This window comes from Chlamydotis macqueenii, chromosome 11 (assembly GCF_036417535.1).
Source record: "Chlamydotis macqueenii isolate bChlMac1 chromosome 11, bChlMac1.mat, whole genome shotgun sequence".
Classification (NCBI taxonomy): Eukaryota; Metazoa; Chordata; class Aves; order Otidiformes; family Otididae; genus Chlamydotis; species Chlamydotis macqueenii.
The window spans coordinates 1,080,832-1,091,617 of NC_141566.1; the positions used below are offsets into that span (position 1 = coordinate 1,080,832).

Here is a 10,786-nt window from a genome sequence, read left to right on the forward strand (position 1 = left end):
GTTCGGCTGTATTCGGCTCCACTCGGCCACGTTCGGCTCAGCTCGGCCACATTCGGCCCGGCTCGGGCGGAGGGAGGGGTGGGGCGCAGTGACGCATGCGCGGCCGCAGTGACGCATGCGCAGTGTGCGCCGCCGCCGCCATGAAGTAGGTGTGAGGGGCGCGGCGCGGGAGGGCAGGGCCGGGCGGTCCCGGTGCTGACGGTGCCCTCGCCCCCTCGCAGCCCCTTGACGAAGGTGAAGCTGATCAACGAGCTGAACGCGCGGGAGGCGGAGCTGGGCGTGCAGGAGGCGGTCTCGTGGCACGCAGAATACAAGGACAGCGCTTGGATCTTCGTGGGTACGGGCCGGGCCGGGCCGGGGGTGCTGGGGCCGGGCCGGGCCGGGCCGGGCCTGCGCGGGGCCAGTGCCCCTTCCCTCCTCTCCCTGTCCCCGCAGGCGGGCTGCCCTACCAGCTGACGGAGGGGGATGTCATCTGCGTGTTCTCGCAGTAAGTGTCGCAGCCCCCCCGGGCCTGCCGTGCCCCCGCCGCTGCCTCAGGTGCTAAGAGTTGCGTTGCAGGTACGGGGAGGTCGTCAACATTAACCTGGTGCGGGACAAGAAGACCGGGAAGTCCAAAGGCTTTTGCTTTCTGTGCTACGAGGACCAGAGGAGCACCATCCTTGCTGTTGACAACTTCAATGGGATCAAGGTGAGTGGCGCAGGCTGGGGCGGCGGCCGGCCTGCCCGCCGTGGCTCCCGCCGTGCCGCTTCACGTCAAAAAGGAGCCGCGGCGCCACGGGTCTTGTGGGGAGCTGGCGTGTGCCTTCGCTAACCCCGCGGCTCCTCTCGCAGATCAAAGGAAGGACGATCCGAGTGGACCACGTGGCCAACTATCGGCCCCCCAAAGATTCCGATGACTTAGATGACATCACAAAGGCCCTCCATGCAAAGGGTTGTGGAGTTAAAACGCCGCCTCATACGTCATCCGATTCCCTGTCGGAAGATGATGATGTGCCCGCAAAAAGACAAAAAGGTGAGGTGTGTTCCTGCCGGCCTGGACCCCGGGTGGGAGGGTGGGGGGACACCAGGGACGGGTGTGCGCTTGGAAGAGCTGCAGCCCTACTGCCCGGGCTGTGCGCTGAGCGGGGGAGCGTCCCTGGAGTGGGCGTTGCTGTGGGAAGAGGATTGCAGGAGGGTGCTGGAGACGCCAGCTGCGCTGAAGTGCCTGGGGACAGCGTGACGTGTGAGCGTTGAAGAAGGGAGTGGGGCGGCTCAGGCTAGAGGAGAGATGTGTCGGGGACGGGAGCGTGGGGGAAACCGGCTGTGGAGCTCGGGTGGAGCGGGGAGGACTTAAAATGGGGAGCTGGAAAGGTGCCGCGGTGCCTGGGGAGCTGAGGCGGCGCTTGCCCCTGGAGACGGACCTTGCATTTCAGATAAGGAGAAGAGGAGAGCGGAGCGGCAAAAGCAGAGCTCGCGGGCTGCGAAGAGGAGGGCGTCCGCAGACGAGGCGCCCCCCAGGGTCAAGATTAAGAAGGAGAAGGAGGACCCGGCCTATGAGCGCTGCGCCGGCAGGAGCCAGCAGCCCTGCGGGGGCTCCGAGGGGAAGCCCGCGAGCGGGACGCAGCGCGAGGAGGAGGAGTGGAGGCACCGGAGGAGAGCGGAGAGGGGCTGCCAGGAGCAGCGGGGACACAGCGGCTTGCGGGAGGAGAGGGAGAGGAGAGAGGAGGCTGGCAGGAAGGGCGAGGGGCACGGCGGCCGGCGAGAGGAGTGCCCTGAGGGAGGCCGATCCCGGGAGCGTGGCGCCAGGGAGCCCCATCCCAGGCACCGGGAGCGCGGCTCCGCGAGAGGCTCCAGCCGCTGCTGAGCCCTGGGGCGGGCGTCGCCCCGAGCCCGCCCAAAATCCTGCTCGGAGCCTCCCCACGCCCCTCAGCAGGCACCGCGGCTGGGCCGTCCGCCTCCAGCAGCTCCCACTGGGTTCCATTCCGCCCTGGGACAGGGCTCCCCTCCCTGCCTGCGTGGGACGCGGGGGTTTTGGCCTCCCTCAGCCCTTCGCGCAGGTGCGCGGCGTGGAGACGGTCGCTGGGAGCGGTGAGACCTCTCCTTCCCCAAAACCGCCCCGTCCTGGGGGGGGTGTCGCACCAGCTGGGCGCCCGCGCGGGGTGCGGGATGCCGTGGGCAGTTCGGTTTGTTCTGTGATGTTTGTCAATAAAGGTTCCCCGCTGTCCCGCCGGCGGCCCTGCCAGCGCCCTTTCTCTCTCGCGCTCGCTGGACCTTTTCCTCGCGCCGCGTTCGGGCCGGGCCGGCCCGGAGCCGAGGGGGGACGGGGACGGGTTGGGGGTAGGTTTGCTGTGAGGGACATTCGCTCCCGGGGGGGCTCCGTTAGGGTTTGGGAGGGGGGGGCCGTCCCGCTGCGGTTTGCCCCCCGTGGGGCTGACAGGGAGGTGCCGGTTCAGCTGTTTGTACCGCCGGCCCGGCAGGGGGCGCCCTCACGCCCCGCGCCAACCCGCGTTTCCGGTTCCGGGCGGGCGCGCGGCAGGTGCGCGGCCCCGCCATGCCATGTCCGCGCTGAACTGGAAACCCTTCGTCTACGGCGGGCTGGCCTCCATCGTGGCCGAGTTCGGTCAGCCGGGGCGGGGGGCCGGCGGGGGGCCGGCGGGGAGCGGGCCGGGGCCGGGCGGGCGGTGCGGGGCGCTGACGGCCGCTCTCCCCTCCCCGCAGGCACCTTCCCCGTGGACCTGACCAAGACCCGCCTGCAGGTGCAGGGCCAGAGCGCCGATGCGCGCTTCCGCGAGGTCCGGTACCGCGGCATGTTCCACGCGCTCTTCCGCATCTGCCGGGAGGAGGGCGGCCGCGCACTCTACTCGGGGTAAGCCGCGGCTGCACCCCCTCCGCCCCGGGACCCCCCCCCTCCGCCCCGGGACCCTCCGCTCAGGGACCTCTCCCTGCCGCCCCGGGACGCCCCCCTCCGTCTCGGGACCCCCCCCCCCCCGCCCACCCCGGGACCCCCTCCTTCCCTGCCCACCCCGGGACCCCCTCCTTCCCTGCCCACCCCGGGACCCCCCCTCCGCCCGCCCCGGGACCCCCTCCCTCCCTGCCCGCCCCGGGACCCCCCCTCCGCCCGCCCCGGGACCCCCCCTCCGCCCGCCCCAGGATCCCTCCCTGCCCACCCCAGGCCCCTCTCCCAGCCCCCAGAACCCCCCCGCTGCCCGCTCGCCGCTGCGAGCCCCCCGGGATCCCGGCTGGCCCGGGGCAGGGACGCTGCTGCGCAGCCCCGGGGGTCTGGGCTTCCCCGAGGTGGGAAGGCCGAGGGCTGTGGGGCGCGTGGGGGCGAGGCGAGGCGCTTCCCGGCACGCGGGGTTGTTATCCCGGGCGCCCGGCAGAGCCGCGCTTCTTGGGAGCAGCAGAGCCGCAGCACGGGCACGCCTGGCCCGGGCTGTGCCCCTGGCAGTTCGGGGGCTGCTGGGGAGCGCGCGGTGCTGGGAGGGCCGCGATGCTGCCGGGGTTCAGCGGTTTCCTTTGTTCCCTGCTCAGGATTGCCCCCGCCTTGCTGAGACAGGCGTCTTACGGCACCATAAAGATCGGCATTTACCAGAGCCTGAAGCGGCTGTTTGTTGATCGCTTGGAAGGTCAGTGTCAGCGGAGGCGGCACCAAGCCTCCTGCTCTCTCCGCTGGGCGCTTTCGCTCGCTCCCTTCTCTGCCCTTCGCAGCCAGAGATTCCCACCGGAACGGAGCCGTTGTCGCTCCGCGCTGTGGCTGTGTTAGTGCAGTAAGAGCAAGGACAGGTTTCAGTGCAGACGTGGATGTCGCTGTGCGTGGCGCTGCCCGCGGTCCCTGGCCAGGCGCCTCCCCCAGCCAGGCCTGTCCTTTCCCCAGCCTGTGTCTCTGTTTTGGTCAGAGCCCAAAAAATGGCACCTCTGACCCCGGCTCGCCTCTCCCCTCTGGTGAGTCTCCGGGAGCGCATCAGGTCCCATCCGTACGTCAGCTGAGTTGCACGGACTGAAGGTTTCAGTGGCGAGCCGCTCCTGTCTGCCCGGGGAGCCTTTGAGTCCTTGTGCCTGGCGGCAGCGCGTCCGGACAGGAACCGTACCGTCCCACGCGCTAGCTGCGGTTCTGGCCGCAGAGAGGGGACACCCCAATGCTTGAGCTGCACGCCTCTGGTAACCAGGGGCTCTGCGGCTCCTGCCTCGGGAGTGGAGCCGCACTCTGGTCCGTGCTCGCTGAAGGAGCACCGCACGCCCTGGCGTGCCGGGAACGAGCGTAACGCTGTTCCGACCCGGGGAAGGGAGGCGGGCGGCCCGGGCCGGTCAGCGGGCCGGCGAGAGGACTGGGAAGCGCAGCGCGCTAGAGCTGCATTCCGGGGGCTGCTCCGTTCCCCAGTAACGCCCCTCCCTGCGCGTGGTCCTGCGCCTGCACACCGAGCCGCGGGTCCCTCCTCGCTTGCTGCCGCAGCGTTTCCATCGCGGGTGCCGCTCTCTGAATGTTTGTCTCCCTACAGGCCTGGGGCAGCCAGTGGCCTGGTCTCCTCTGGGAAGTGCAGTGGTCAGTACCAGCAAAGGGCCGTGCCTTTTCCAACGTAACCTTCACCCTAATACCGGGCCTGGCAGCCTTGGGTCGTTCTGCCCGTCCCCCGGAACTAATTGCCTCTAACTTTCTCTGCCTGGGCCAGCTGCTCTCTGTTTTCTCGAGGTGGCCGCACGCTCTGAGCGTGGCGGCTGGGGCTGCAGATCAAAACAAATGCGTGTCTGGTTGCCTTGAGAAGCCTTGGGTTGTCCTTCTCTGTCTCCCTCTGTCTCCATCATGAGAAATGGTTCACTGGACACTGAAACCTCAGATAATTGTTCAAAATTGTCATCTGTCACAGTCTTTTCCTTGCCTGATCAGCTAGACCCATCAGCAAGACCCTTCTCTGTGAGGGTGTGCTGCCAAGTGTTTCAGCCGCTGCTTTCTCTCGCTGGCAGCTGCGGGGACTGGTCTGCCGCGAGCTGGTGGTAGCTGGCCAGCCTCTGCTCGTGCAGCTTCGCCGTGTGATTTGCAAACTGAGCTTCTCTGCTCTCCCCGGAGCCTCTCGCTTGTTCCGTACAATCTGCGCACCTTCCCTGTAGCTCTCTGGGGTCTGACCTTCTTTTCTCGGTTGCAGATGAAACGTTGCTGATCAATGTCATCTGCGGGGTGGTCTCGGGGGTGATCTCCTCCGCAATTGCCAACCCGACAGATGTGCTGAAGGTAAGAAACTGCGTGGCCGGAGACCGCTCCTGCCTGGCTGCGGTTTGGCAGGGCCGAGCTGCTGCTGTCCAGTGAAGACGCGTCTCTCCCAGCTGCAGTGAGGTGCTCTCTGAGCCACTGCTGGCGTCCGTTCTGCTAATTTGGTGGGGGTTTTTGAGTGGGAGCAGAAGCCCAGAGCAACAAACAGATTTTTGAAAATGCAGCTCTTAAAATTCATGAGACGCGTTGAGGCGGGGGTGGAGGCCGCGGTATCTTAGCGGGGTACGGCGGGTGGGGCGGCAGCCAGCTGTTCGGCAGGCCTTCCCGGCTCCGTTCCCCTCGGACGCCGTGCTGTGCCTGTTACGTGGAGCGACCAGAGTCCAGCAGGGACGGCCTGGTCCCCTCCGTTCCCTGCTGGGGGTTACTGGGGCCGGGTAGCTCTGCTCTGAGCGGAGAGCTTGGAGAATGTTCCCGCCCTTCTCCCCGCGCTGATCCGCCTTCTCAGAGCGGGAGGGCGTTGCCCGGCGCTGCTCTGTCTTGTCTGCGTTTTGCACTGCGCTTCCGCCCTGTTGCTGTCCCTGTACCTGCCTGCCGCCATCGTCTGCCGCGTGGTTTGCCCGTCCAGGGCACGTGGGCGGCGGTGTCGGCTCTGAGCCGCTCTGTCCTGTCTGCCAGCAGCTCTGCGCAGCTGCTACCGCTGCCGTCCCGGGCAGGCGCGGCCGTCGTCCCGCCGACTCTCACCTCTCTTGCAGATTCGCATGCAGGCTCAAGGCAGTTTGTTCCAGGGCGGCATGATCGGCAGCTTCATCGACATCTACCAGCAGGAGGGCACCCGAGGCCTCTGGAGGGTGAGCACCAGCCGCTGGAAACCCCCAGCAGTAGCAGAACTAACAGCTCCCTCCACCCGGGCGCAGCTCTTGGAGGGAACTGTGAACCGCGGGTAGTAGCAAGGTTCTGCTCTGGTTACCAGACAAACAGAGTGTCAGCGGTGGGGATCGGGTCTGTGCTGGGCCGGTTTGACATACACGAGTGTCCCTTGAGGGGACCGGCGTTTGGGACTGGATCCTCTCACTGGCCGGCCGCAGGAAGGGTGCTCGGCCTGGTGTATCTTGGAGGGGACCCCGCGCGCAGTGAGCGGGGCCAGTTCCCTGCCTCGGGATGGGAGCGGCTGAGCACCTCCTTGTGTGGAGGAAGAGAAAGAGGAGCTCTTCCAAGTAACCCGAGAGACAGTAGTGACGTACAGAAACTTTCTGAAGTTCCAAAGGGACAAATTTGCCCGCTGTCCCCGCCTGGACCCCTTGGAACTTGCCCTTTCAGCCCAAAAGAGTAGGACAGCGGTGGCCTTTGGGGCAGCTGGTGCGGTGACTGTTTGGATTTTAGCAGTGGCTCTTCACTTTTGTTAGAGAACCTCACTGTCCTTCCATTGCACATCTTCCAGACACTCAGTTGTCCGGCAGCCTGCCACGCTGCAAGGCCAGGTGCGGGAGCTGCGGAATCCCAGTGCGTTTTTTCCAGGGAACAGTCAGATTTCTCCCTCTCCTGGTCGCTGACGACCGTTACAGAAGGAGCTGCGGTGGTGTTCTGAGTGGGAAGGGGAGGAGCTGTCAGTCAGCTGCCGGTGTTGACACAGTACTGCGAGACCCTCTCTGCTCTCTAGGCAGACACGCAAGAGGGGCAGAGCGACTGGAAAAGCACTGAGCCCCGCTGCGTTGCTGAGGTGTGCTGCAGCCGGGACACGGGCAGGCGCATCGGGCTCCGGTGATGAGCTGGTCTGGCCGCTCTCTGGTGTGGGACCAGCGCTGTCCGCGCCCTCCCGCCTGCCCTCGCAGGGAGGCGAAGGCGTTTGTGCTCGCCAGTTCTGGGGTTTGTCCTGTGGGGAGGTGCGAGCTGGCCGTGCTGGGACGGGGTTAGCCAGGAACGCGGGGAGGCTGCGGGCGCCGCGCTGGCTCGGCGCGATGGGGGCAGCAGGGCCGTAAACCTGAACAGCACTTGTACTTCTCAGCAGTGGCTTTGGTTTTGTGTGGTGAGCAAGCTGGCGGTCTGATGGGCTGGCTAGTAATTCGGCCACGCGAAGGGTCGCTCCCAGTCCCAGGGAGCTCTCTGGTGGCACCGTGGGTCTCCCTGAATTACTTGGCTGGTGTTACAGTTCCTGTAAAACGGCCCAGTTCTGCCTTGCTGCCCTGGTCTCCTCGTTCCGCAAGCCGATAAAAACGTGCAGGTATTTTCATCTGGTTCCTGAGGAGGGGTTTGCTGGCACATTTCTCAGACAGAGGGCAGCTGGTTCCTCTTAGCTGAGCTCATAGCTGTTCCAGTAATTGCCTTGCCGCTGGCAGGACATTGATCTGGGAACAGGCAACTCTTCGAAAACATCGAAATCTGCTAAATGGAGTCCCTTATCAAAGCAGACTCTGCTGTTATGTAGCAAGGAGGCCCTGGAGCCCCACCTGGCTCCCCGACAGCTGCTGCTCTTGTGGCGCAGAACCTTTTTTCTGGTATTGAGCCTGTGGGAACTGTTCAGCGGGGGAAGACGAGTGGATTGTAGCCCGATGCCTGTGCGCTGGCGGCCGGGAGGAGAGCAGCAGCATGCAGTTAATCTCGCTGGAGTGACGCTGCCAGGGTGGAGGAATCCTTAGCTGTGGAGGAAAGCTGGGAGGCAGCGAGCTGCTCTGCCTGGAGAGCTACAGCTGCAGGGCAGGGCGAGGAGGGTGCGGGGTGGGCTGTCAGGAAAAGGCCCCTGAGAGGAAGCTGGGGGAGCTGTCCCACCAGCTGCAGTCCCCAGGCAGCAGCGCGCGCTTGTGACGGGTGCTTGTGCTCCACAGGGGGTGGTCCCAACAGCTCAGAGGGCCGCCATCGTGGTCGGGGTGGAGCTGCCGGTCTACGACATCACAAAGAAGCACTTAATTCTGTCAGGCCTGATGGGTGACACCATCTTTGCCCACTTCGTGTGAGTATTTGCTGCAGCCGCTGCGTTCTCCGGGCTTGGCGGGCTGTGTGAAGCAGAGGAGCGAGGTGGCATGGGGGGCGAGCCCGGCTCGTGGAGCAGGTGCTCTGGAGCTGCAGGGAACGGGCGTGCTGCTCCTGAGGGACCTGCTGTGTGGACTGGAGCGGCTCGGAATGACCAGCAGGTATCCCAGGGAGGCCCTGGAGGAACCCCTTGGTGACGTGACGTGTCAGCCTGATTTCAGCTCGCTGGTGACCAGGAAGGCTGCTGCTCTGTGTCTGTGCCGCACGGCAGGAGCTCGGGTGTGTCGCTGTTGTGAGGGCTTTGTGAGACGGGCAGAGACTGGCAGAGACTGGCAGAGCTGGCGGGACCCTCGGCAATTTGACCGAGTCTTGAGGTCGGCCTGCTTGGAGCACGGGGTGGGTTAGAGACCTCCCAAAGTCCTTTTTCACCTACGTTTTCCTGTTCTTCTGGCAGACACTTTAGCTGGAGGCGCTGCCGTGCTTCTCTTGGGTTTGCCTGCTGTGGGCTGAAGGTGACGAGCACTAGACCGTGCGTGGAGGGAGGAGACTGGCAGCTGCATGCTCCCTCTTGCTGCCTTGGGTCTTCCCGCCCCCTTCCCCGCCCCGAAGAAATGTTTGCTCTGGTGAGGAGGATGTGCGCTTCCGAGAGGCTGCCCTCAGGTCTGTGTCACCTTGACAGCGCCCGAGACGCTGGCCATGCCGCAGGCTGTCCTTGCAGAGAGCCGGCAGCGGGCTCTTGGTCATGCAGAGCCCAGCGTCTTCCTTTGCCGAGCTCCCCGGGGCCTGAGCTGCTGCGGCTCTGCCTCTGCCCGTTAGCTGGGTGGGAACAGGTAGTGCAGGTTTATTGCTGAATGCCTTTCTTAAAATCCAGTGAAAGGTGCTCTCGTGCTTACGTCGAGGCCCGGCTGAGCCGGAAAGGCCGTGCTCAGCGTTCCTCTCTCCCCTCCCTGTGTGTGTACAGTTCCAGTTTCACGTGTGGGCTGGCTGGGGCCATTGCCTCCAACCCCGTGGACGTGGTGCGGACGCGGATGATGAACCAGCGGGCGATAGTGGGCAGCACGGAGCTCTACAGGGGCACCCTGGACGGGCTGGTGAAGGTAAGGGGGAGAGCGGGGCGGGCAAGGCCCCGCTTCAGGGGCCGGCCAGGTTCCAGCACCGCACGCCGCTGGGAGCAGTTAGGTTCCGCAGCCACAGAGCGTGCTCGTCGGGGAGAGTTTTGGACAAAGCAGAGAAGGGCCTAGATCACTTCCCTGAGGTCACTCCGGCCTGAGCGTCCTCCCAGCCGTACGGGGCAAAACTTTGCCCGTGCACACAACTGAACTGGCCTGTCCGCCCGCTGCAGCAGCCGTGGAGGTCGTGATAGCACACGTGGCACTGGAGAGGGGGCAGAGCGAGGACCTGGTGCGACTCATAACGGATCTGTCTCTTCTCTCCTCCCAGACATGGAAGAGCGAGGGCTTTTTCGCACTCTATAAAGGTTTCTGGCCCAACTGGCTTCGGCTCGGTCCCTGGAACATCATTGTATCCTTCACCGTGCTGCTGGGAGGTCGCGGGTGCGGACGGGAAAGCCGAGCTGGAAAGGGAAGTGCGGGGCCGGCACCTGGGTGGTGCAGCCGTTTGTCTTCCCTGTCCTGCGGGACAGACGTCAGCTGTGGTGCCACTGATTGTGCCCCCTGCTCCTGACAGCTCCGCAGCTGGCCAGCGCGGGGACTCGCAGTGCAGCGGCGCGGGCGGCTCCCTGCAGCGAGCGCTCTCGGGCGCCTGGCGTGGGGCTTTCCCCTGGGGGGGCTGCGCTCTGGATCGGCTCCTGTGTCCTGCGGGAAGCCTGGGGAGCGTTGTGCTGCTCCCAGACGGGTGCTGGCCTGCTCTGCAGAACAGCGCCGCTGTGCCAGGTCCCTCTTGCCCTCAGAAATGGTGTGCACAGCTTATTTTAGGGAAGCCCCGGTTCGGGGTTAGGGCTGCCTCCCTTTCTCAGTGGTCTAGGCGAGCCTGGGCCGGTTTCTTTCTGGGTCAGTCCCTTCCCTGTCCTGGCAGCCCTTCTCCCACCGCGCTGTCCCACCGGTGCAGTCAGTTCTTGCTGCTGGAGAGGGGCTCCCCGCGCTGCTCTGCCTGGCCCTGCCAGGCCTGGCCTGCTGCAGCTGCCTCGCGTCCTCGGCCCGATTCCTTGACGTTCCCCTCAGTTTTTTATCACCTATGAGCAGTTGAAGCGACTTCCCTTCTGACAGCTGGCTTCTCTTCATCACAGTCGTCTTCACGAGCTGCAGCGGAGAGCTTCGCTGCAGCCTCCCTCTCCCTGTCGCCATCCCCCTGTTTCGGTGTTTTGGTCCACGTGGGTCCGGGCTCTCCCTTCCCCCGGGTGCACGGTCCCCGGAGCGCGGTCTGGTGTCACCGGGAGGCTGCTGGCGGGCGCTGCCTGGTTTTCCACAGGGAGGCAGGCGTTAGCGGTGTCCGAGGTCTGGCCTGAAGCCGTATCTTCTGTGAAGATCCGTGCGTTCCAGCGGCCGTTGGCGCAGTGGCGGTTGTTGTTTGGCTGGTGTGCGTTTTTGTGCCGTGCCTGCGGGGCGAGGCTGGAGGCTGGAGAGGGGCGCGCTCGTGTTTCCCTGCAGAGCTGTAACCTCATTAAATTATTTATTGACCGGA

General features: G+C 65.4%; 2 protein-coding genes across 3 annotated transcripts; both read left to right on the forward strand.

Annotated features, from left to right (window-relative positions):
* Window positions 1–144: 144 nt before the first annotated feature.
* On the forward strand, window positions 145–2,149 carry RBMX2 (RNA binding motif protein X-linked 2; the record flags this gene model as incomplete). The annotated part of the gene is made up of 5 exons (XM_086756672.1): window positions 145–337; window positions 436–487; window positions 559–688; window positions 832–1,012; window positions 1,413–2,149. Coding segments are annotated over 5 exons (987 nt in total), but the record flags the coding sequence as incomplete, so codon positions are not given.
* A 362-nt stretch (window positions 2,150–2,511) lies between these two features.
* On the forward strand, window positions 2,512–10,786 carry SLC25A14 (solute carrier family 25 member 14). 2 transcript variants are annotated; one of them, XR_015259722.1, is made up of 9 exons: window positions 2,512–2,599; window positions 2,698–2,845; window positions 3,511–3,605; window positions 5,118–5,203; window positions 5,935–6,030; window positions 8,002–8,126; window positions 8,601–8,806; window positions 9,108–9,243; window positions 9,587–9,667. XR_015259722.1 is itself a non-coding variant. In XM_086756511.1 (9 exons), the coding sequence occupies exons 1-9, from the start codon at window positions 2,536–2,538 to the stop codon at window positions 10,366–10,368; spliced, it is 873 nt and encodes a 290-aa protein (XP_086612637.1). In that variant the 5' UTR covers window positions 2,512–2,535; the 3' UTR covers window positions 10,369–10,786. The 2 variants fall into 2 exon arrangements, 1 of the variants encoding a protein (XP_086612637.1); XM_086756511.1 differs by lacking the exon at window positions 8,601–8,806 and adding an exon at window positions 10,327–10,786.